This window comes from Anabrus simplex, chromosome 2 (genome assembly GCF_040414725.1).
Source record: "Anabrus simplex isolate iqAnaSimp1 chromosome 2, ASM4041472v1, whole genome shotgun sequence".
Taxonomy (NCBI): Eukaryota; Metazoa; Arthropoda; class Insecta; order Orthoptera; family Tettigoniidae; genus Anabrus; species Anabrus simplex.
The window spans coordinates 1,096,698,403-1,096,726,107 of record NC_090266.1 but is presented as its reverse complement, the minus strand read 5'-3'; the positions used below and the strand labels follow the sequence as shown (position 1 = coordinate 1,096,726,107).

Sequence of the window (27,705 nt, the reverse complement as noted above, 5' to 3'; positions counted from 1 at the left end):
ATGAGCAAAGGTTCAAGTTTTAGAAGCAACTATTCATGTTAAGAGAGTATGAATAACTGCGAATATATTTCAATCAAGTACAACAGGAATCCGATCTCTTCACTTCAAGAAAATCTACCGTTCTCTTCTCTTCACAATCGGACGTTAATACAATATGTCAGCATTCCTGTGAACCTCTTAACAAGAACACGAGAACTGAGGGAGCCAGCTAGCACACACGCCAGTATAAAACTACACGCCTATAACCTTGTTCGCTGCACAAATCGATAGAGCAAACCAGCTCAGGAAATTTCCCTGGAAATGACTGGCACTTGTTTCCGGAGCCACTGAAAGAGAACCTGATGAACGCAATAAAAACATTTTTCTTTTAAAATAGGGGTAAGCAATTAATTTTATTATGCACTGCAAACTGTAACAATGGAATCATAATAGGTCTTGCCATTATACGATTAATTAATGTTGTTTCGAAACAGACCGGAAAATATTCATACACTCATTGATTTGTAATGCAGTCACGCGAGAAAAGTGAATCATACTACTGTGTTATCATAGTAAGGGTATGTTTACTGACTAATTAACAACTATTCTGTGCTTGCACAAGTTCTCCGGAGACAAAGCAGTTGTTAGCAATGCCGAGAAAGTCGAGACAATGTACACCAATCGAAACGTAGATAGAAACAGGCACGTCCGAGCATTACGGTGTTGTTAATCAATTGACACAACTGCGCACCAATACTGCCATGTTTACATAGAGTTGCCCCCCATCCGCAGCGTAACGGTTAAGAGTTATTAGCTCCGTCCTCGTGGGCCCGGGTTCGATTCCCGGTACTGCCAGGAATTTAAGAATGGCAGAAGGACTGATATGTGGTTGAAATAGTACATGCAGCTCACCTCCATTGGGGGTGTGCTTGAAAAGAGCTGCAGCACCTCGGTATGAGGACACGAATTTGCATGACGTGAAGTTGCAATCAAAAGCTGTGTGTGCTCCAATTCCGGAAAGAAACCTCTAACATACAACCACTTAACTCTAGTTTGAAGTAAACCGTCGTTTCGCGTTCCGAAACGGTATCACCGCTATGCATGTGTCCTGCAACATTTCTTCGGGATGCAGAAGTTCCAAATGGGAATTAAGAAATCATAAAGACCAAATCTCATCACACAAATTTACAATATTCATTTTACAAAATAAATTTGACTGTACAACAAACGTCTCTCTATATTATATATCAAGAATCCATCAGATAATTCTACTACGTTAAGAATACTGCCGCTCACTGCAAATGTTGGCAGCGGAAAGTAATACAGTATATAGTTTACTTCCCTCTGTTCGCAGTGCTGGTGCTGTGTTATTATCTTGTTAGGTAAAATGTAAGAATAGCATTTTCTTCTATTTCATTGAGCACTTAGTCAACGACTACATACGCAGTTCACAACAGAGTTTTCAAATAAGTTTGCACACTGTGAGCATGGTTATCCAGTTCCCAACACCACAAATCGACAGCTAAGAACAATAGCTTGCTTCAGAAATTCACGGCATAGAAGCCTGCAAGTCGAAGTAGGAGAAAAGAACCATCTATATCAATGTAAGGTGAATTTTATTGTTGATTGCGTCCGGCTCCGTGGCTAACTGGATCGAAGGCGAGCATGCCAACCACACACATTAATAATTATTAATTACAATCTTATACGTGTAATATAATATATAGACCACTTTTTGTAACGTCTGTTGTAAAAATATTCCTTCAACGATTATAAGCCTTGCATGTCGCGAACGGCGTCGAATTTCTATTTCTAAAATATAATAACACTAGTTAAAGAAAAGTAAAAAATCGAGTGAGTTGGCCGCGCGGTTAGGAGCACGCAGCTGTGATACTGCATTCGGGAGATAGTGGGTTCGAAACCCACTGTCAGCAGTCCTGAAGATGGTTTTCCGTAATTTTCTATTTTTACATCAGACAAATGTAGGGCATGTACCACGGCCGTTTCCATCCCACTTCTAACCCGTTCGTATCCCATCGTTGCCATAAGACGTAACTTATCTGTGTCGGTGCGACGTAAAAAAAAGTCAAACTTTAGAGATAAAAACGATTAAGCGAGTTCTTTGAATTCTATATTAGTTAATCTACAGTGCGTAAACTAATATTGGTCAAGCCTCCAATATTCCAGTCCTTAATGATGAAGAAAACTTAATTGAATTCCATTTTCAAAAGGACAATGTCAAGACCAGCTGCGGATCATAGCTAACAGGAGTTCGCCTCCTATTCTCATAGTCACGAGACCAAATCTGGGCGCAGTCGGTTCACATTTAAGAGTGATTAAATTGGAGAACGACCTGTGCCCGTATATTTACTGGTACTTCAAATATATTTCCCTTCATGACAAAATTCCAGCAAGCCGTGTATTTTAAGATCGACAGAAACTGATGGCACGTTACACACGTAACATTATTTAAGACGAACACTAGTTCATCAAACTGTTTCTATACCATCGTAAATATAAGAATTAGAACATCATTTCACCAAGCGAGTTCCCTGCTTGGTTCCGGCCGCGTGAAGTCTGTCACACTTAGCCTAGTTTACTAGCAACTAATGATTATCAGCGAGCAGTCGCTGGTTAAAAGGCAAGTGTAACACCCAAAAGCAAAGATGCTAGTGTTCGCTGGAGAGCATTTTACTCGCGCCAAGTGAAGTTGCTGGAGAGCATTTTACTCGCGCCTAGCGAAGTTGAACTATCCTCTATATAGCTTGAGAGTTGGGTCACGTGACTCACTCGCCACTAGCGCCACTCACCCGTGTGATAGCCCCATCTTTATATTAGCATTCATAGTTGAACAGCTTTTAACTGGTGAGGTGAATATTTTTTACTTATCTGGTGAGGCGGGGTTTGTTACACCCGAGCGGAAACTGGTCTTAATGGGGAACTGAAAGTAAAACAAAGCTAGAAGCTGAAATTTATAGTAAATGTATTGTGTAATTACTCGTAACTAATATAAAAGCGACAAACAAGAATAATTACAGTAATCATAAACATAATTTCAAATGTAGATATTGGAGAAATGTCAGCAATGTCACCTTCCGTTTATAAATGTTACGTATTTCAAATCATTTAGGAGAAATTCACTGCTATTTTATTTATATAAAGAACTATTAACATCTGTTCATCCCACTATCGGCAGCCCTGAAAATGGTTTTCCGTGGTTTCCCATTTTCACACTAGGCAAATGCTGGGGCTGTACCTTAATTAAGGCCACGGCCGCTTCCTTCCAACTCCTAGGCCTTTCCTATCCCATCGTCGCCATAAGACCTATCTGTGTCGGTGCGACGTAAAGCCCCTAGCAAAAAAAAAAAATCTGTTCACTATTAAACTACTTCATATAGAGACAAGTTTAGAAGACACAATCAGCGTAAAATTTCACCGAACATGTAACACAGACTGGTGTTTTATAATCACAGCATTTTATTATTCCTCGTCCCGATCGGAGACACCTTGTTCCGTTTGAATGTCATGATCGCTTTGAAAACAAGGTTCAACCTGATGCATCTCCACTATAACAGCTCTCTTCAGCGTAGATAATATCATTTACCCAGTCCCCGAAACCAGGATCATTCACATTCGAAGTTGTTTTCGAAGACGTCTTTCATAGAATAGGCTAAAAAGAAACGATGTACGGTACAGACAAGCTTGTAAACTAAAATACCATCCCCATACAATATACATACACCGAACTACCCAGGTATAAATCTGTTACATTCCTGGTGAACTGGAGTTTGGTGAACCCCTGTCGCTAAAAAATGAATTTCGAAGGCAAGCTGGGGTATTTCTTATCCACTCAGGCGATCGCCAATAGACCAACTGAAAGCTACCTGGGCTATCACTGCCCCCAGTACATTATTAATCGAACAGTAGCGGCTTGTATTTTTGTTGGGGTTCAACAAACCACACCTTCCAAGGGATAGACATGTCCACATCAGGTGGGGTAGTTCGATTTTCTGCGGGAGCAAAATGGTTGATGGTGCATTTAATTGGAGTGGATAATAAATTGTGACTTATTAAACATATTCAAAAAGTATGAATGATTGTGGAATCCCTCATGTGATTTGTATATGAAGATGGATGCAATATACGCACTCAAAGTTCCTTAAACAACTGGGTTACTAGCCGCGAGTAATTATCTACCAGTACTAGCCTTGTGTGACTGGTTTACTAGACGCTAGTAGTAGCCACTAGCACTATCCGCCAATACTAGCTGTTAGTAAACCTACTGTGACATAGATTTCATTGTTAGCTTGCATTTCGGAAATGGTGGGTACGAACCTCACAGTCGGCAGCTCTAAAGATCGTTCTCCGTTATTTCCCGTTTTCACACCAGATAAAAGCTGGCCACCGTCGCTTCCTCCTCTATCCCATCGTCGCCATAAGACCTCTGAGTCGTTGCGACGTAAAACCAATAGCAATGAACATCATTTCACTTCATAAATGTTACAGCGTACGACCTCCACAGTGTAGTCACATCTCATGGTCTTGTGCTATCCTTAAAACTAGGCATAAAAAGAATGTCATTACGAAACCTATGTCCCATGTTGCTATACGTCACTTACTATGCTCGAGTGGATCTCTTTAACGACGCACTGTATTTTAACTTGCCTTCCGAGGATTCTTCAAGGAGTACAGAAATAAAAAGGTCACAGTGGGGAAGGAAGAAAGGAGAACACAGTAAGTTACAATACTACTTGCCACAACGAATATAATGAAGGCAATTTGTAACATAATTCAGCATTTAATTACGTCCTTACATATCAGAACTGGGTAATATCTTAGGAAAGGTAGAGACAAATCTCCATTCGTAGCCTCCGATTATCATTTACTTGATGAAGGTGGTAGTGATTTTTGGTCGGGACTGTTCGCTGGACTTGAACCAGTAAGAAGGCGTCAGCTGAGAAAGCATGAAAGCTGTTCAGTTACTTATCGGTCGACGACAGGAGTGGAGGGTTTCGTAATGAAGATCACCTCAAGTGTGACGATCCGACTGGGTTCAGTTCATTATCATTCAAAACACATGATGTTACCACTGACAGGATACAGCATGTTATCTTCCAACACTCCCACGGGAACAACAGATTTTCTATCATAAGCACTTCTAATCCTAATAAGTGCCAAAATGTTGAAAAAGTGAGAACAAAATAAATGAATAATAACCCCATCCGCACAAAAAAAAAAAAAATCAATAAGGGGATTTAAGTGACGGGGAACTAGTAGTTATGAGTGTATCACATGCATCTGCATTAATTATTTATTTGAATGTATCAAATGAGTAAAGAGCGATCAAGCTGTTAATTCTAAACCACTTAGATATAGTAGCAGTATCTTACATAAACTCTCTCTTCCCGTATGTTCATATCAACTGTCGGCGGCATTAAACGAGTGATTAGTGATTTAGGTTTTACAGATCTGCAGGTTCGATCCAGATACGAGTTAACTTTTTTTTTAGTGCAAAAAGATCCATAACTACCAATTCCGACATGTATTATGTGAAGTACTTTGTTGCCGTTTCATTATAGGGACTTGGGACAAAGAGACTAATCTATTTAGTGCGAGTAGTCAGATAACCAGGGTGGTCCACCAGCCCCTTGCAATCTAATTTTATGCATCCCACCGTGTTTACTACAATTCTGAAATACATCGGTCCCTCTCCCTAAACCGGGGTAATATAACGAGAGGTGTTGTTACAATCAAGAAGACAGCAGGAATCGTGAGCGCCACTATTAATTCAGTATGGATACCTCGAATGAACCTGTAAAACTAGCACAGATACCAAAAACACGCTCCTTACAAGAGGAGGTGCACACAAATACCAAGAGCAGGCACTGTATAGGCTGGGAACTGCGCGCTGCATGTCAAGCCTCGCAGTAGCTCGCATGGCAAGGGCGTGGTGGTAGACGTGATAGTGGACAGTACTCGAAGGTTAGAATCCCACGCAAGTAATTTTTTACCGCCAATTGCCTGGGATGTGGTAAGGTTGCTTACTTGACAGCTTCCAAAGATTGAGTTGTTTATATGGCACTGTAAAGGGCATTGAGCTGGACTGCACGACGATGAGGAGGTAAATGAAATGGCGTATGGCTTTTAGTGCCGGGAGTGTCCGAGGACATGTTCGGCTCGCCAGGTGCAGGTCTTTCGATTGACACCCGTAGGTGACCTGCGCGTCGTGATGAGGATGAAATGATGATGAAGACGACACATACACCCAGCCCCAGCGCCAGCGAAATTAACCAATTATGGTTAAAATTCCCCGACCCTGCCGGGAATCGAACCCAGGACCCCTGTGACCAAAGGCCAGCACGCTAACCATTTAGCCATGGAGCCGGACGATGAGGAGGTGATTGTCTGTGGCAAGGACACAGACAAGCAATTAACTACGTCGTACATGTTCCAAGATTCGCAGACAACAGGTAGGGCAAAGTGTGCCCCATTCGAACAATAAAATCATGCGGTGGCAGGTAGGTATGTAGCTGCGCAAACTCCCCTCTTTCGAGGCAAGTCACAACACAACAGAACACAACACAAGGCTTATTCATTGCCTCGTGATGTATTACAGTGACAAATATGTGGATATGTTATTCATCTACGGATAAGCTAGACAGAATGCATACCAGGCACAACGTCTGCATCAAGAACGCTATCCGGATAGACGACAACCGAGAGGCATACCATTTCGGAGTGTGAAAAGAGGTCTGCGGGCTACGGAGTCCCTGGTAAAGGTACGCTCGACAGTCTGAGCGAACGCACCACATTCGGTCCGACTGATTCATATTCACTGTCACTACGACATTCTTTGCGATCACGGAACGGGAGTACAAAGACAAGGTGAATGCAAAACCTGAGTGGAAGCAATACGGATTACTAAATTAAGAAAGGATGAAGAGCGAAGTGTGGGAATACTTCTTGCTAGTTGAGCTGCGAATGGTCAACATGCATGAAATGTGCCGTGTAAATGTTGTGCTTCCTTATTGACGTTAGCACTTATTACCTCAAATATGAAAAAACATGCGTGTAAAGTGCGACCGAATACAGTATCACAGTTATTATATCAAACAAAACATTACACTGAAGTGCGTCAAAATATGTGCAACAGATCTCCGACCCTTAACGGTTGATTTGGGAAGAGGTTTCAAGATCTATGTCAAAAACGAGATAAGGTTGGCACGAGATAATTTTATTTATTAAAAGATCACCTTTCTGATGGTGATCTCCTTGCATGGTGAAGAAATAACAGCACAAAATATCCAAGACTTGCTCTGCTAACGAAGATATTGTCTATTCCAGCATCCAATGCGGCACGTGAAAGAAATTTCAGTTGAGCTGGTAACTTTATTAGTGAAAAAAAAGGAGCTCACTTAACTCAGAGATAGTAAATGACGCTTTCTCGATTCATTGTGTACTAAAACACAATAATGATGAATGTCTGTGACGATGTTAAAGACGGTACATTTTTTTACGATTTGCTTTACGTCGCAACGACACAGATATGTCTTATGGCGACGATGGGATAGGAAAGGTCTAGGAAGTGGAAGGAAGCGGCCGTGGCCTTAATTAAGGTACAGCCCCGGCATTTGCCTGGTGTGAAAATGGGAAACCACGGAAAAACATCTTCAGGGCTGCCGACAGTGGGGCTCGAACCCACTATCTCCCGATTACTGGATACTGGCCGCACTTAAGCGACTGCAGCTATCGAGCTCGGTGAAGACGGTACAAGTTAATGTTCTGTGTCTACTTACGTGACAAGTTGATCTCACAGTGTTCATAGTTAGTTTGTAATTACACTATTTCAATGCATATTTCGCTAAAATATTTCCATGGTGTCCAACATTTTACAGTCAGCCACTCCCCTTTCCTCGCTCATTTAAAGTTTGTTCGTCGCAACTTCTTTGATATTGACCGTAAGCGCACCAGCCGCCTTACCTCAGACAACATGCTGCTATCCAACCTGCTCGAAGTACGAGGTTCGAATGAGCGTCAACGAACGAACAGGGTCGTTTGCAGACCTCTAGTCCCTGGGAAGGACACGGCCTGTTCGAGATCATCCTATGACGTTTGCTCACTGCCGGCATAAACCTCACACTAGCACACGGGCCATTGCACAGTAGACGAACATCAACCGGGATTCTCTTATGGGGATATTGCATACTGCATTTCATATCATGTGCATTTGGTATTAACTTTTAAATTACGTTGTTCTTTGTCTTTTTTAACCATCTCTTTGTCCTCTTTTACGATGGCTTTCAGTGTAAAGAATGTTTCTGTATCTGCTTTCATTACTGTGTACAAAGCCTTCCGCTCTTTTAGTACTAGAGAATAATAATAATAATAATAATAATAATAATAATAATAATAATAATAATAATAATAATAATAATAATGTACAACAGCAGCAATATTTATAATGAAATTGCTTACTTTCTTACTTACAAGTGTATTTCAGTTCAACAACATTTTTACAAATTGGGGGTCTCAAGTAACGAGAACGGAAGAATACTGAACCAAAATTCCCATGATAGTAAAGCGACCGTGTTAATTTAAGGAAAGAAAAGACAGCTTCGGGCGACATTCAAGACAAAGCCTTACTTAAGAAGTTCTATAAACAGGATAATTACAACCCCTATAGCAAAGACAGTGAAGGTAAGTCTCATTGCATCACAGCTTGGTGACGGCGCAACAGTGAGCTAATTTGGTGCTTGCTAGAGGTTGACAGTACACTTAACATCTTCTCGAGCCAAAAGTAGCAATTAGAATCCGTAGCGGTGCCAGGATTGAGAGCAACAACATCCTTCTCCCCATGAAGTTGTGGTAATGTCCTGACGTTCTGTTGCAACAGGCTGGCGCTGAAACGGCTAGACGAACTGAACTGAAATTTGGATTACGTAGGCTGAAATACTGGCTCCACACTTGCAGTTTGGTCTCTTTAACGATTTTCCAGGAAACTCTCCGAAGTGAAATAAAGTTCTACGAGAACGTTCGAATACTGAACCATAATTCCCACCCACATCTACAAATACAATATTAACTCAATGTAATTTTAAGACGTATCTGCATATACATCAACTTTAAAGGAAATGAATGTAAATAATTTTAGACATACTTATGTGACATATTAGATTAAGTTACGTGTGTATGCATGTTAGGCCTATATCTTCCCCGACCCCCTGTGGGTGGGGGACGCAGAAGAATACACCCACGGTATCCCCTGCCTGTCGTAAGAGGCGACTAAAAGGGGCGACCAATGGATGATCGAATTAGAACCATGAGACTACTTGTAATTAGTACCACCACGCGGGGAACACCATGGGTCGCTTTTACTTGCGCGTAGTACCATTATCTTAGGTACAAGATAGGTTTGTGATTAGTAACAACAGAGTGCGCCTCCGGCTTTTACAATACCTGTGATTAGTACTACTATATGAGCGACACTATGGGTGGGCAACACCATGGTTCTGGCTTGTCTATGCTTAGTAACCACTCTATGAAGAACACCACGGGATAGTACGAGTCCCTGTGGTTAGTACACTTCTGTGATGAACACCATTGGTTTGCGTTACCTGTAAAAGGCGACGCAGTGTGCTAAACACCATAGGTCTGTATTACATGTGCGAATTTCATTACCTGTGAGTAGTACCATAATGTGTGGAATACCGCGAGTCTACGCTACTTTTGATTAGTACCGCAACATGACAAATACCATGGTTCTACTTTTCTAGCGATAAGTACCATTATGAGGGGCGGATGACTTGGATTTTGGACCTCTTTACACTGCAAACATCATCGACTCAGTAATATGCTATGGAAACAGTCCCTTGGTCAGTAATACTCTTGTTTTACGCCAGTTTCTCTGAATGTGAGGCACTGCGGGTCGGATCCACTAATTGTTTTAAATTCATTTCCATCCATTCATTCTTCGTCTTCACGTTTTGAATTCTGATCAATAATAATAATAATAATAATAATAATAATAATAATAATAATAATAATAATAGAAGTAGTAGTTGTAGTATAACATCGTATTGAATAGGCGGACATGCCCACCCTGTTAATACCAAAAATATTATACAAATAAAAGATCTTGCATACTAATTAATAGCGGTCTTCCTTGAACTACCAAACGGTATCCAAATTTGATTAAATATGAGCGAATTATTAATGAATTTCACGTAAAATGAACCAACGTCAGTAAGACGACGAGGGCCCCTCCCATCCAGCCCTCTCTTCACACGAATCTGATTCCCTCCACCTTCGCACCAAAGTTCCTATGAACGGAGTTCGGAGATCGATTGGCGTTTGTGTTTGATTTAAATCACCCATTATGAAAATACCTCTTCTTAACCTATCACTAATACCTGACAGACTTCAGCCTTATCTACTTATTGGTCTATAAAATGCCTATGCCCAGGCACTCTACATTCATATACAGTACAACAATACGTCGAAGACGGGTACAACTAGTACAGTCCATGGAACACTGCCTCAGGGAAACGCTATGCACTAAAAGGATATTTAAGATAAATCATCTGCTCTGAGATAGATTAGGGGGTTCCCCGAACTTGGAATATGACAACAGAAATGAGCACAGTATCTTAAAAAAAATTCCATGATCTACGACTTGGTCTGTTAATGTTATACTCCCGTATTGTACATAATATGCCCAGCTAAAAATTGTTATTAATGTTTTATGTACGATGTATTTAAGTTCCAAATACCCAACTTCGTATTCTGTAGAGCTCAAAAATTAACCTACTCCATATTCCAAAGAATAAATTAAATGTTACTTACCCATAATTAATTGCTTAATTTTTAAGCCTATAGAAATGTTTTGACATCACAGAGGCAGCGTATAAAGGATAATAGTGTAGAGTGACCGTTAGTCTTCACCGATCGATCTGCGCCAGTTCAAACTTGTCTGTTTCCGCGGAATACTGGGTAAAATTTCTGGATTCTTTTTTGCGACTCCTGTGGACGCAATAATAATAATCATCCTAATATTCATCATCATTACCTAGACCCTTTTCTTTTCCATGCCGAGATGAGTAACTCAGGTGCTAGCTTGCCGAGCACACGTTCATCCCAGCTCAGTCCGGTGGTATTTGAAACTACTCAAATACGCCAGCTCATGCAACAAAATAAATCCTCGGGGCAAAATACCACCACGTCGGCATCTCCGAAACCCGTAAGAGTAGTAGTTAATCGGACGGAAAATTATTATTATTATTATTATTATTATTATTATTATTATTATTATTATTATTATTATTATTATTATTATTATTATTATGCCTTTGCTGGCGATACCCAGCGTTTAGAGTGCACTATGTCGTCTGGTATGGGCTAGAACAAATTTGTTACTTTCATTGATCTGTCTCAGTCCTATCCTTGGATTTGACAATATGAAAGTGACTGAAGTATGAGCGATGCTAGTAATGCCATTCCTTAAGCAGCCAGTTCCTGCTATGAATGGAGTGAAAATGATGCTCACAGGGTCGGTTGGTACACACATTTCAGTGGGCTTTGCAAAGTGATAAGTAACAGCAACTTCTGGTTCACTCGTCATTTTCCTGGTACGTCTCTTCAGTGATGCCTAGGCCATCTAAGACGCTAATGGTGGAGCTGTTGAGGATGCTTTTTTTTTTTTTTGCTATTTGTTTTACGTCGCACCGACACAGATAGGTCTTATGGTGACGATGGGGCCTAGGAATAGGAAGGAAGCGGCCGTGGCCTTAACTGTTGAGGATGCAACCAGCCTTCGGGCTGAGGACTTAACACATACGTTATTATTATTATTATTATTATTATTATTATTATTATTATTATTATTATTATTATTATTTCTTTTATTCAATGGTTTGGTCGAACATATCTCGATCAATGAATGCTAATTCGTATGAAACACTGAACACCTTCACTAGTCTCTCTAAAAACATTTGTACACGGAGCGCTCCACTCCAGAGCAACACACTTGTCGCAACTTATTACACGAACGCCCCACTGGCTTTCTGACGAGCTAAACTGCATTTCTACGCTCGTATTTACCGATCTAAATTTTTTGGCAAGGTTGAAACTGAAATCCAAAATGTTTGTCCAGCGACCCCTCAAACGGAAAAGGGGCAACCTTGAGGAAGATATTTGAATACCCGAACCTAAATTGTAATTTCGTGGCGAAATATTCATTGCTTCACGTGAAATTCGTCTTTTTTAAATCACGATACCAAATGAAAGTTATTTATATGGGCATAAGAATAGTACATATCCACTTTTGTGTTGTTGTTTGGTGTGGCCACTGCCTATTTTGCGTTAACCTTTCCCAAATGCTGAGCTGAGAGTCGACGCAGTGTGCAACTCCCCTCGCTGCTGCACTACGTTAGGTAAGCTAGCAGCTAGCAGGGACGGCGGACCGGATCAATAGGCAGGCCTGCGTTCTGGGCTGGGGCATGGGGCAGGGTAGGGCCAACATGTTGGTTCACTACTTCTTCCTTCAAACTCTCCAATACTATGGTACGATGATTTCAAATAACACCATTCATACGAATTTATTCTTTAAAAAATGTAATCTTTGTTGTTATCTATACTGATGCTACTATAAATACTAAAGCATGATTTACACATTTAACCAAAAAAATCGAGGAGACAAAGAGGGTACAAAGAAGAGGGATGTCTTGTGGAAGCAATAGGATGAGGGAAAGAAAACGGGACTTAATTCAATAGTATGGAAAATACCGAAATATTCATAGGAAATGACTCGTACAAACAAATAATATGAAGAGGGCATTTCTCCTTACAAAAGAGAACTGTAGGGTGTGCCGAAGTGATAACGACTTACCCTTCCAAACCTATCACTTGTGCTAGAATTCGATCCCATAATATAGTACATAAGATATGTGTGCCTAACTATACAGCCAGCGTGTTCCTTCCTAATCGGTTGTAACAGATTAAAACTGTGTAAAACACAGACACAAGCAAAGTCAATGCATAAGCAAAGTCAATGCATAAAACAGGAGTGAACTAATTACAACGATTTCATCACAATACTCTCTAAAGCTTACTACCGCATATTTCACGATACTAGCCGCTGACTACAAAGCACTGTTAACAGGAATTGCCAGCAGTTTCTATTTCCAAGAAAAGAAAGAAGATGCGGTATTTGAGAAACGTTGTGTTGGAGATATTTTCATCCGCAAAAGCATACCAAGAACGAATTCAAGTTCCAGGAAGAATCCTCCATTACCTACTTCGCAAGTGATATCTAGAAGAGTAGTAAAACTGTATTATCTCGACTAGCTTTGCCATTAAGAGTCGTACAGCACAGAAAAGAAAACATAAATGGTTACATTTCATGCCCTGATTCAGGAATTCTCAAACAAACCGCCAAACTCTGCAGAAAATAGGGTAGGGATAAATCAGGCAGATATTTTTTTGTTTCGCCGGCGAGACTTCAACCGATAATCCATACCTGTATGTCGAAGTTCTATTCCACGTGAGGTCACGAAAGCAAAAGTGCCTTCAATATGGGCCCAGGCTGACTTAAGGAGGGCTGGTTTTTATATGAAGTTTTCAACGCAGTAAAACACTTGTTGAGTCCCAACCTGACACAGCCTTCCCTACAACTACTGAAAAACCACAGGCTGTTTCCAGTCATTCGACCGGGTCAGGAATGGAATGAATGAAGCCCCAATCTAGCGGCGAGGATGGGAATTGTGCCGGCTGCCGAAGCCTGTCGCAATCCTCTGGGGCAATGATTAATGAATGACAGATGAAATGAAATGAAATGATATTGAAGAGCGTTGCTGGAATGAAAGGTGACAGGGTAAACCGGAGTACCCGGAGAAAAACCTGTCCCGCCTCCGCTTTTTCCAGCACAAATCTCACATGGAGTGACCGGGATTTGAACCACGGAACCCAGCAGTGAGAGGCCGGTGCGCTACCACCTGAGCCCCTCACTACAACTACTACTTTATAGAAATGCTTAGTTTTGTCTTATTATATCACTTGTCGACGCCGCTGATACCATGAAGCATCCAATGCCAGACAAAACAATCTTGTGGTGCTGATTATTATTTTAAAGGGAAATTTCATGATAATTTGATCCCAGACCGAAAACTCTTGTCAGAAGTTTTAATTCATTTACTATGCACCTCCTCTATTCCCCCAACTGCAAGTAACTGGGGCATTTTTTTCGTTTTCTACAGTTCCCCGAACCATTCTGGTATGCTAATACCAGTATAATCCTATCACTTATATCTAACAGATGCCAAATGGCACTGTCACTGGCTTCTCACTAAGGCGATCGTAGGTCGAATCCCGGTCAATGTATGTGGAATTTGTTAAATGAAAAGTCACATCTCTGCGGTTCGTATTTTGGAGGTCACGTGGCTCTGATCACTATTACTGACAGTGACATTAAGACTATAAGCTTAGTTGCTTTCTTTGCTTGTTATTTTAATACGACCTTACTGCCATATTCCGAGGGACACCACCGAAGCATTTTAGGTGGCATTCAATTTTTATTAACATTATTCTGTATGGAAATGTCTCGTCTCTGACTACCCACGTTAATTATCCTGTGGCTTCCTCTGTAACAGTAGTTCGGATTGCATCACTCCCATTAAATCTTCCTACATAATGATGAAATGTGGACCCAGACTTGTGCTTCAACATATTAAGGGTCATTAAGCGGTACCCACCTCCGCCTTCTCGCTGATATCACTGCTTTCGTTACAAAGCACGTCCCAGTCACTCTACCAGCAAGCTGGCATCTCCTTTTGTCTATCTATCTAACCATCCATACACAAATGTCTTTCTGTCTCTACATTTTTAATATTAACCTGGTACTTAATTTTTTATATAGGATAGGGATTTTTTTTTGTTAGTAGGTTTATGTCGCCCCGACACAGATAGGTTTTATGGCGACGATGGGATAGGAAAGGCCTAGGAGTTGGAAGGAAGCGGCCGTGGCCTTAATTAAGGTACAGCCCCAGCATTTGCCTGGTGTGAAAATGGGAACCACGGAAAACCATCTTCAGGGCTGCCGACAGTGGGATTCGAACCCACTATCTCCCGGATGCAAGCTCACAGCCGCGCGCCTCTAACCGCACGGCCAATTCGCCCGGTGATAGGGAAAATAACAGCCTATGCTGGGTTCATTTAATTTGTCTCTCTGTCTGTCAGAGCATCAAGGGGAAAACGGACAGAGGAATTTTCTCGAAATTTGGTATTTAAGTTTAGGATAAAGGCGACTTGGATCTCAGCTACAAGTTGTTCAAAAATATTCAAAAGAAGGGGAGGGGGGTTCAGAAGAGTCCTAAAACATCAAACTCTATGTAGCTCTCTTACAGTTGGTTTTACAGAAAAACTGTTCATCACAAAATTGACTTAGAATATTATTTTCAAAAATTTTGTCCCGACTTTTTTCCGATAAAGTAAAAAATAAGAGAATTAATGTTACTGCCTTTACGTCCCACTAACTACTTTTACGGGTTTCGTAGACGCCGAAGTACCGGAATTTAGTCCTGCAGGATTTCTTTTACGTTCCAGTAAATTTACCGACGAGAGGCTGACGTATTTGAGCACCTTCAAATACCATCGGACTGAGCCATGATCGAACCTGCCAAGTTGGAGTCAGAAGGCCAGCACGTCAATCTTCTGAGCCACTCAGCCCGGCAAAAATAAGGGAAATATCGGTGGCGGTCGTCTGAAAGTAAGTCTAAGAGCCGATAACTGTATGGGGATTTGCTATAAAGATAACACCGACAAAGTTTTAAATGTTTTGTACGTATCTCTGTACTTTTTGAATATTAACCTGATACACAAGAACCTCAATTATCCGGCCCTCATTAATCCGTATCTCCGGTTTTTCCGTATCGAAAATAATAAAAATACATTTTTACGTGTACAGTATTTATTTTACGGGGTCGATTCTTCTTGAATGTCTTTTCCGCCAAGGATAGTTAAGGACAGAAATTGGAAGCAAGTCGGCCGCGTTCTGTCAAATGTACCGTCCCGTGGACTCTTCTGAGTTCCTTGACACATCTGCACGCATTCCCGGCTGCTCGGGCGTAGATGTGAACGACGTGAATGACTGGTTAAAAATGACTGTAATTCAGGCTACGGTATAATTACAGATGAATGAATTATTGCTTCTTGTTCCTCGGCAGGTGATGACGAGAGTGATGGTGAATTCGAAAATGAAACCGGCGCTCCATCAGAAGAAACAGTGACTCATGGAGATGCAACAATGCCGCTGGACAAACTGATGGCCTATTTAGAATCCCAGACTGAAACCACTCCGGCAGAACGAATGTTAGTTAAACGTCTTCGTGATCGTGCTGCGCGCAAATGCTATAAAAATATAAAACAGAAGAAGCTCACACATTATTTTAGTGCATAAAACAGAATCGTAAATGTAAGAGAGTGTTCTTATTTTTTTTTGTACAATTGAAAAAAGGCGTTACTGTACAACTTATGTTAATATATTATATAACATACACTGTGATAATCCGGATCAGTTCCAGTCCCACTCAATCCGGATAAACGAGGTTCTTGTGTACTTGGTTTTTATACTAAAAGCAAGAGATCAAATTTTAAAATGTTTAAACTGCACAGGGCCAGAGAGCGATAGGAAACGAGTACGGTACCTCACGACAAGCCGCTGACAGGGAGAGGCTGTCCACCTATGTGTCTCAGAATCTCAGCAACAACATTAGGAACAGACAGAAATGTAATCATGTGCATGGTGAATGATGGTTCCATCAACGACAGGTACAACACCTGGTATACCATAAATCAATGAGGTGGTTAAGTCTCTAATTACTCCTACTTCACACACTTTCGAATGACTTTTCGTTAGGATGCGTAGATGGATGGGCGCGAGGGTGATGAAGTACATGGTGAAAAGTTGTTATGGGGAGAGGTAGAGGTGGACAGAAGATTTTTCTTTCGAAAATGACGTACTAATTCACTGAAACATTTTAGAAACAGTTCTTTACCAACAATTTTTCTGTGGAAATAGCTTTACAGTGTTCAACCACATAGGTAGAATTTTTCCAAAATAAAACTTATCGTCATGAAACATAATTTATACTGGAATGCAGCACGCCTGCATTTCATAACACTGTAACGATCCACTGAAGAAGTGAATAGTAAATTAATTCACATCAGCACCATGGCCACGGTCTCTAATGCCAATGTTTTCCTAAAATAATATTTTTAAAATTGTCAGGGGCGGTTGTACCCTTCGATGGAAGTAGTCTTGTGTGGAACGCGTACCGTTTCATTCCATACAACGCCCGATTTAGTACAAAACCTCAGGGTGTAATAACCGCAGTCAAGAGCACGGAATGAGAGCCTCATCCATAGTGTGCTAATTTATTTAACGTCGCAGTGACACATGGAAGGTTTACGGCGATGCAAGGTTGTGAAAGGCCTAGGATTGGAAAGGAAACGGCCGTGGCCTTTAAGGTACTGCTACAGACCCAAGGTAATGACGAGAGTAAAAATGGGAATCCACGGAAAAGTATCTTCCGTGTTGCCTATGGCGGGCTCCCGGATGCAAGCTCCAAGCTACGTGACTTGAACCGCGCAGCCGACTAGCTCGGTAGTAAGCAATTTCGATACTCAGGTGACAAATATATGTGGAGTCCAACATCTTTTCTTTCCCCATTTTCGGCCATTGTACCCAAGAACATAAATGAGATGAATTCGAAACACTTTCACCTGTTACGTAGTGACAAATGTGAGACAGTCTGATCATCATGAAGTCCTGGAGTAAAATGAACGTAAACATAACAACGTATCGCCTCCGGAGAGACCTGGTGCAGGTCTTTCGAGCTGATGTCCATGGGCGACTTGCGCTATGTTGAGGATGAGAATCTACCTAGGATGATATCTCATGTTGAAGACTGCAACCACAACCAGTCCCCGAGCTGGAGGAATTAACCAACCCCAACCCATCCATGAATCGAACCCCAGACCTTTCGCACCTCAGGCCGTCAAGTTAACCAGTTAGCCACGAAGCCGCACAACTTACACATGAACACTACTGATTGTGACGCAAGAAACTAAAGGTCAAATACAATTTTGGGAAACAAGTAATGTATTCAAATTCACGTCAGTCTGAAAAATAGAAACTGAGTACAGAAAACACGCCTGAATATCAAGACACTGCATATCATATTTTCCTTCCTGGTCATTTTCCCCCGTTATACATATATAATTTGCATGACGTCGAATTGACAGAGATAAGTCTTATGGCGACGACGGGACAGGAAAAGACTAGGTGCGGGAAGGAAGCGACCGTGGCCTTGATTAAGGTACGCACCGGGCGAATTGGCCGTGCTATTAGGGGCGCACAGCTGCGAGCTTGCATCTGGGAGATAGTGGGTTCGAACAAATACTTTAATATAATACCGGACAGCTTGCTGTTTTCGGCGAGAAAGTCGATAGGGCTGCTACCTGCATGGCTTGGTGTAACCAACTCTTCAATAACATATTGCCATCTGTATGATTATTGGCGCACTGGCGTGTTGTTTATAATGTATCAGTGTTTGCCACTAAATAATCTTACATTGCAGTTATATTCCAAGAAAAGTGTTATGCGCTGAACAAATTACCCAGCAAGATAATAGCATGGGAACTGATGAGGACCGCATTAAAAAAAGTAATGACCTCGCATCTGTGTTGAGGTTACATTCTATGCCCCTTATATTAAGAAATCAATTAAATACTCCACTGAAATGTTAGTGGGACGTAAAACCAATAATATTAACAAATATAGAACTCTAGTACACTCAAACTTGAGGGTCCACATTGTTAAATACTACCATAAATTTCACAAATCGGAAACCTGTGGGCCTATAGCGTAATGGTTTTTGGAGTAGTCTTGAAATTGAAAACTGAAGGCCATGAGTTTCGAATCCAGTCAGCTTGTATTTTTACTCTAAGATGATGATGATGATGATGATGATATTATTATTATTATTAATATTATTATTAATAATAATAATCATAATAATATTCTTTACGTCCCACTAACTACTTTTACGGTTTTCTGAGACGCCGAAGTGCCGGAATTTAGTCCCGCATTTACGTGCCAGTAATAAAATGAAATGACGTATGGCTTTTAGTGCCGGGAGTGTCCGAGGACATGTTCGGCTCGCCAGGTACAGGTCTTTCGATTTGACGCCCGTAGGCGACCTACGCGTTGTGATGAGTATGAAATGATGACGAAGACAACACATACACCCAGCCCCCGTGCCAGCGAAATTAACCAATGATGGTTAAAATTCCAGACACTGCCGGGACTCGAACCCGGGACCGCTGTGACCAAAGGCCAGCACGCTAACCATTTAGCCATGGAGCCGGACACGTGCCAGTAAATCTACCTACACGAGGCTGACGTATTTGAGCACCTTCAAATACCACCGGACTGAGCCAGGATCGAACCTGCCAAATTCGGATAAGACGGCCTCTCGGCATAGGCTTGAGCACTAGTCCAACTAATTTAATACGTGTGTATGGTAATTCTTCCTATATAAATCTGTGAAAGAGACTTTATGAACTTCTGAACACTTCTTCCTTGTCAGGAACAGCGTAGTTCACTCACGTAATCCCAATATGTATTTATTTATTTATTATTATTTTCCTCCAGATCTACAGTATTTCCTACCTTAGTGATCCTTAATGGAGAGAAATAATATTGACCAACCTAGGCGAACACCTTCAACCTTTACTCTCCTAGATAACATAATAATTTAATAATAATAAGCATAATAATAAATACGAATGCTAGGATACATAAACTGGCAAATACCCTATACAAAGGTAAGTTAATTGGCATAGTGGGCCCTCCACACAGTGATTACTGCGCGGTAAAGTAAACTCGTGTCCTCATCCCGAGGTGGTGCAGCTCTTTTCAGGCACACCCCCATTGGAGGTGAGCTGCATGTACCATTTCAACCACATACCAGCCCTCCTGCCATTCTTAAATTTCTGGCAGTACCAGGAATCGAACCCGGGCCTCCGAGGACGGCAGCTAATAACACTAACCGTTACGCTACGGAGGCGGGCATTACTGCGCGGTGGAGCGTGGTATTTACCGGCTAGTAATTCCAATATATACACAGATTATGTACTTTTGTCTTCAGAGGTAAAACATAAAATTCAAAGTACAGCAAAAGCGAGATAGCAGCGAGAGGTGAGTTCCTCTGTAGAGTTCGGGAAGATAGGCCGTACGGAAGAAGGAGAAGAAGAAGTCAAATAATAGACCAAAACTTCTGTTCCTTAATTACAGCTTCTCTTTCCCGAAATCTTAATAAATCATGGATGATATTATTAAGTTTTCTGCCCCCTCTGGCGCTTTGGCTGAAAGGTTAGCGCTTCGTGGCCCTTCTTTTATTTTTATGATACAGTACCTTCATTCTTCGGAGTGTTGGACCTCTTCCATTTCCTTTCTGATTAGTGTTAATAGAGGATGGTTAGCCAATTGTACTTACTCTTAAAACAATAATCACCGCCACGTAATGGTTAGCGTACTGGCCTTCGGTTCAGAGGGCCCTGGTACGATTCCCGGCTGAGTCGGAGATTTTAATCGCGTCTGATAATTCCTGTTGATCGGGGGGCTACGAGTTTGTGTTCGTATTCATACGCATCTTCAAATACATACAACACATCACACAGAAAACAGCCAAAGAAACATGCAATAGTGAATAAATATCCCTCCACATATACCGGTGTTAGGAAAGGCATCCGGCCTCAAAACTAGGCTAAGTCCATACGAAATGCTGCGCCAGGTAATTGGGAAAAAACTGGAAAGAAAAGGAGAGAATAGTTGCTAAATATTCCTCACAGAGGCTGAGTGGTTCCTCAAACAAATTCTGTTTTTAATTTTTAAGACATAGCGAAAGGCACGGCTAACAATGCTCGTTTGGAGGTTTATGGAGGAGGCATTACATGTTTTAAAATTTCATTCTTAATTATTATGACTGTTCAATTATTTTAACAAAAATATTTCCAATGAGTGTAGATGCATTCCTCTCAACTGTAGCATAGCATGCAATTCACACCTACATGCTAGATGTCACCACCGTCGCTGTTCGCACTTCACTCAATGCTGTTGAGATACAGCTGTCCGGTATTAGTGTATTAAAGTATTTGGTTCGAACACCACTGTCGGCAGGCCTGAAATGATTTTCCGTGCTTTCCCCATTTTCACACCAGGCAAATACTGGGGCTGTACCTTCATTACGGCCACGGCCGCTTCCCTCCCACTCATACGTTTTTCCTATCCCATCGTCGCCATAAGACCTATCTGTGTCGGTGCAACGTAAAAAGTAATTAAAGTACAGCTCCAGGATATGGTTGGTGTGAAAATGGTAAATCACAGAAAAACATCTTCAGGGCTGCCGACAGTGGGGTTCGAACCCATTATCTCAAGAATTCAAGCTGACGGTTGCGTGACACAAACCATGCAGCCACTCGCTCGGTATTTGGGGACGACACTGCATATCTATTTAAATGACCGGCTCAGTGGCTGAATAGACAGCTTAGAGCTCTTCGGATCAGAGGGCCCTAGGTTCGATTACCGGCCGGGTCGGAGATTTTAACCTTAAATGTTTAATTCAATTGGTCCGGGGACTGTTTGTTTGTACTGTCTCCAACATCTTTGCAGCTTACGCATCACATACAACACACTATCCTGCACTACAACAGCATGCAGATAGCGCCCAACCTCATCGGAAGGTCTGCCTTACATGGGCTGCAGCACAAGGCTAGAAATAGCCACATGAAATTATTATTATTATTATTATTATTATTGTTATTATTATTATATATTTAAATAAAAATCTAGGGCGGAGTATCCCCTGAGGTTTAACACATGTATCATTATTTAACACACGACAAGCTCCTTTATGGTAAAAAGAGAATGAATGAATATAATACTCCTCTTTCTATCAATCACGGATGACCAGAATCTGGGAATATAGTGTTCATTTATTGTAATCGTTAGTAATACATGCAGTTAGTAGTTTATAATACAAAATTCTGCAGATATTGCAACTGAGAAAAAGTAAATCTATCTTCGACGTGACTAGAAATTAATCGAACTTTGAATTTTGATGTAATTTCTACATTTCTACTAAGTCAGAGTCCAGGATACCTCTTCATGTGTCCCCGTACAAATAAGTAAATGCATCTTCACTATGTTCACCTTCCTTTAGATCTTTCCCACATTCCTCTTATCATAATATATACGTTTTGGTATTCTCTCTGGTTTCTTCCATTCTGTTCAGTAGCAAGTGTATTAAATTCAAGTTCCTATGCATAAGTTCCTTTACTCTATTTTTTCGGTTTGTTTGCAGTCCTTCCGAAGGTGTGCCATCTCCATATCTCTGTTGCATAAAATATCGTCGTACACACCCGGCACTAAAAGCCGGAAAAATTAAATAAATAAATAAATAAATAAATAAATAAATAAATAAATAAATAAATAAATAAATAAATAAATAAATAAATAAATAAATAAATAAATAAATAAATAAATCGCATCGATTTTCCTTGTTTTCTTGTCTTGTGGCGTTATTCTTATATATTCCCATCAACCACGAAATCATCCCTCTCCTCCCTTTATTTGAGAATTCGGTTCAGATGTTTATTTCACGTTAAAAAGAACTGAAAAAGAAACAGAATGCAGAAAATTTCATAGATTGTAGGGTCTGCAACGAAATTTGCAATTTCCAGACATGGGCGTTTACTTTCTGCCATCATACCTCTTGGTTCAAATACGATATGGTCGTGCTAAATACAATCCATGTTCATTTCTCTTTGTAATTTCAGTTTCTATCGAGCGTTTGTGGTGAGAAGTTCTCAGAAAGCAAAAAAAAAGTGGTAATCTGCATCGTCATTGTATTACAGATCAGTCCATTGTGCTGAGAGCTGAAACCGAACATCAATACAGCAGTGTTGTGTCAAAAATTAATAAGATCTGTACTTCACTGAATAAATGGCTTTCTTTAATTGCCGTATGGTGATAAAATTACAAAGTCGTGTCCTTGTCTAATGTAACAATGTTTCGGAAATATCACGGAAATAATTCCACATTCGGACAACGGTTCTTTATACTGTATTTCCATGTATAAAATGTTACACTCAGACAACACGACACTGTTCATTACACTTCAACCTACCTGGGATTATCTCTCTCTCTCTCTCTCTCTCTCTCTCTCTCTCTCTCTCTCTCTCTCTCTCTCTCTCTCTTCATAGATTTAGTAGTATAACCATTCCAATGAAACTGATGCCTTGCCTTATTTCATTCATTAAGAGAATTCATATTACAATGAAGTGACACTAAAAGCTACTGGCCAACTTGGCAACGCTACTTAATGATTTTGACGGCAAGGTCTCGTCCCTGCCTCTTATAACCGGACCTTGCGAGATGACGATGACCATCTGATAACTATGGTAAAATATCCGAGCGGTCTGTCCATATGATGCTGATCTACTTGTACAAATTTCAAAATGGAAATTCATTGTTTGGTTTCTTAGTTGGAAAATTAAAACTAATACTGTACAGGACAACGTCGAATCAAGTATCAGTGTAGACCACCAGAAGTGTGAAGAAAAGAACAAACTCTTCACTTTGTGGTTCATTCATGTACAAGAAAATGAAAATGGAATATTCTCTATAATTGGAGAATGGCCAGTCCTGATCACAACTCATCTCCAAACACGTAAGTTACAGATAAATTCGAAAAGCAATTCGAGTAAAAAAAAAAGTTAATATGGAGTTATTAATGAAAGAGAAATTTTAAATTACCTAGCATTCCAAATCATTCACGTATTCTGGCAATACTCATTTTCTGGGAACGATAAAAATAACAAATTCATCGTTATCTTAAGTTACAAGGAAAAGAGATAAGGACTTACCGTGAGGACGCAGGTGTGGCTGGGCGAGATGAAATCGAGCCCTCGACTGCCGATACCGCTGAAGCATGTTTTTATGTTCTGCATAAATTTGCGTCGGATTGCCTTTAAAGAGTACACACATAAGGCGCTATATTCGCTCGGTTTGCTGGACACTTCACCTTCCGATTGGTCGTTTTCGGAGAACACCGCAAATAGAACATCATCTTGCGCAGTGATGCCGAGGTCCGAGGCAAGATCTGAACCCGGTTTTCCCACATACGCCGCTTGCACCAAGTTGTACAGCTTCGTTTCACTAATACAGTCAATTGGAATTTCTGTGTATGAATAATAATTCTCATCGTCGTGACAAACACGAACCAATTTTGAGATGAAAGGAGACGGTGATGTATGACGCATCTGTGTTGTAAGGAAATAGCTGAAGCCTTCCGAACTGAAGCCGTATACATAATGGATGGGATACCTCTCTCTGGCAAGAGAATTGACGAACATACGGGTACCAGTGGTAACGGCAGTCTCCGCGATCATGAACATTTTATCACGGTCCAAGCTCCGCGAAGAAACGGCGGGCACTTCAGAACGGTACGGAGAGTTTCCAGTATACGTGACACCCACGTACATCACCTGAGTGACTGGAGGGTTAGGTGGCCCAGGGGCTATGAATGCTACAGTAGAAGCAGTCGAATTATTGGCTACCACAGCTTCTTTCACCACTTGGGCTACATCCGAGATGTTGTGCAAGTTCCTAACAGAGCAGATGCCCTGAAAAACACTGCCACACGAGATGAGACGCGTCGTTGTATAGTCGATAACCAAAGCTTTATTTACGTTATCAGTTGGTTTTTTGACCACGGCAGGCGGACAGTTCAGCACCGAGCATTCCGGCGAGTCTTCCTTCGGTCCGGTGATGTCGCGCAGCACCAGTTCCAACTCTGGTGACAGTTGGTACAGCCTGTTCACCGCGCCGATGAACACGCGGCCCGTATTCTTATCCACCACTAGATGGTTGAAGCGTTCTGTACCATCGTCGGTGAAAGTGCGCACGACATCGGTGCGCTTGATATTGGCGGAGCCCATGCCCAGGGTCAGCACCAACACAACCAGCACCGCACCGCGCATACTGCCGCTGCTCGCACTGAGGCAGACTCGCGTCACGTCATAGGGAGCCCCTGAAAAGAAAAAGAAAAAGCATATTGAAGAAGTAGCCGTAAAATCTTACTCTACAAATGCTAGTTCACATACAACATAGTAAGGCAATGTTGAAAGAAATTACAAGGCAATGTTGAAAGAAACTACAAGGCACACAGTCAGATAGAATCACATGTCTTTTCACCTCGCACTAGCCAATAAAGGGAAACCGCAGTCACGAAGGTATGACAACAACAATGAATATCCCAGTGTCTGACTGGTGAAGCGATTCTCCGTGAAAATATGCCGGGTTTCATCATTCTGTTTCCACGATCAAGGTAGTCCTCAGTTCCATGGCCAACTTGTTCTCCTAATAATACTTAATGATTTTACAATATTACACAGTTATTGCTTCGTTTTGCCGCCCATCGTTCACCGGTGTACAAGCGATGCATATGAAGTTAATATGTCCTTCACTGTATATATTGTACTGGTTTAAGTAAAAAGGTTCCATATCGTTGTAAGAACATTTCACCAAGAACAAGAAGAAAAATCTACCAAAAATCAAAGGCCAAAGTAAATTTGTCAAAAGGTTACAATGTTGAAGCACGCTAACATGTGCCACAATTTGAAAGCACCTATGATGAATGAAATGATCATGTGATGCCTCTCATTATTAATACACGAGAGAGACTACAGTTAATTAAAAACTAGGAGCGACTTTCATGATACTGAATAAAAATCTGGATTAGTGTAAAATTACATTTAGTGATGGTGTGAGAACTAAATAAATTACCGCAACTAAGCCAGAGACTTGAAGAGTTCGTAAGTTAGAAAAAACGAACTCACAAACACAAAAAACTAGCCAACGGTTCCGGCAATAATGAAAGTGAGAGATACACTGGCCATCACACATCAGTTCTTAAAAGGAACAACGTAAATTTAAGAAATTCCAACCTGGATTATAATTTCCAAGAATTAACTTATGAAACATTTATCGTGGGGTTGGTATAGAAGAATCAACAGGAAGCAGGAACACATGGTAATAAAGAGATATAAATAACAACGTTCGTAATACTGTTTTAACTTTCGTAATACTGTTTTAATACTTACTTTACGTCGCACCGACACAGATAGGTGTAAAAATGGGAAACCACAGAAAACCATCCTCAGGGCTGCCGACAGTGGAGTTCGAACCCACTATCTCCCAGATGCAAGCTCACAGCTGCGCGCCCCTAACCGCACGGCCAACTCGCCCGGTTTTCGTAATACTAACGGAATTCAGTAATATGGTATTAACACAACCTCCGAAACAACCAACAGAAGAATAGGAGAATACAGTGAACGAATGAAAACTGGCATATCACGATAAGTACAACCACGTTTGAAGCTGGAATTATCCACAATACAAACTAGGCTGACAAAACATCTAACTTATTTTATGTCCCATCCATCGCCAGGCCTCGGAGTGCAAATTGGAACGGTCGAGATCTTGGTATCAAGTAGCACCTTCCTGAGAGGTCTTATTGGTTGAGAGGTCTTTTTGTGTACGAATTTATTGGTCATCCCATCACTCATTATTCGATGATATGGTTTGAAACCTTGCAGTTAGTCAACATTACCATTCTTCCTCCAATGAAATTCTAGTCACATAGACACGGCCAAGAAACACATTCAATTCAGCAGAGAACGACAGATAATAGAGTCACCCAACTTCAAGTAAAGCAGCTCACGAAGTCTCCTCCGACAGTATGAGTCAATATTCTATTTCATGAAAAAATGAAAGTATTTTGTTTTAATATCAATGACTAAGATACTAGCGATATATAAACATGATGTAAGGCAGACACAAATCACGAAACGGCTTTCAAGATTTTTTTTGCAATTTGTTTTACGTCGCACCGACACAGATAGGTCTTATGGTGACGATGGGATAGGAAAGGGAGATGAGTGGGGAGGGAGCAGCCGTGGCCTTATTTAAGGTACAACCCCACCACTTGCCTGGTGTGAAAGTGGGAAACCACGAAAAACCATCTTCAGGGCTGCCGACAGTAGGGTTCGAACCCACTATCTCCGGGATGCAAGCTCACACCTGCGCGGCCCTAACCGCACGGCCAACTCGCCCAGTCAAGATAAATTTGAGTGTACAAACACATGCCACACCACACAGACATGCTACAGTAGAGTGATTTTCCTTTCTCTTTCTTCACTAAAATCAAATATTCAATTTGTAGATATGGGCGCAAATAAAATCACCACATCATAAAATGTCAGATAATATTCGCAATCTATGTAAAATGTGAGGAACGATACTTGTAAGAGTGCAAAATATAACAAGCGGTATTAGACCCCACTGTCTTCAGAACAGAAGGACAACGATGACACTAATGTCGGCTATTTGAAGGAAGAGAGACCGGGCTGCGGTTGGGGATGGGATGTGGTGTGGTATCGGCAGAGGAGGAGAGAACTACTGTCGGTTGATCACTGTTACCGCTGGAATGCCAAGTCTAAGATCAAATTTGATTCATTGTGCGCAATGATGTCATCGTGACAGAAATTTTTCACCTCTATTATTTACAAAGGAAGAATATTTTAGTTTATAAGAAGGGGTCCTAGCCGCTT

The 27,705-nt window shown here is 41.1% G+C and overlaps 1 protein-coding gene across 1 annotated transcript in view; it reads right to left on the bottom strand.

The window, feature by feature from the left end:
- The window catches only part of PlexA (plexin A), a 731,624-nt gene that overhangs the window by 591,746 nt on the left and 112,173 nt on the right, over nucleotides 1–27,705 (bottom strand). The window contains exon 2 of the mRNA XM_067142056.2: nucleotides 23,959–25,124. Within this exon, the coding sequence (XP_066998157.2) occupies nucleotides 23,959–25,074 (1,116 nt within the window). The 5' untranslated portion in view covers nucleotides 25,075–25,124. The remainder of the gene's footprint in view (nucleotides 1–23,958; nucleotides 25,125–27,705) is intronic.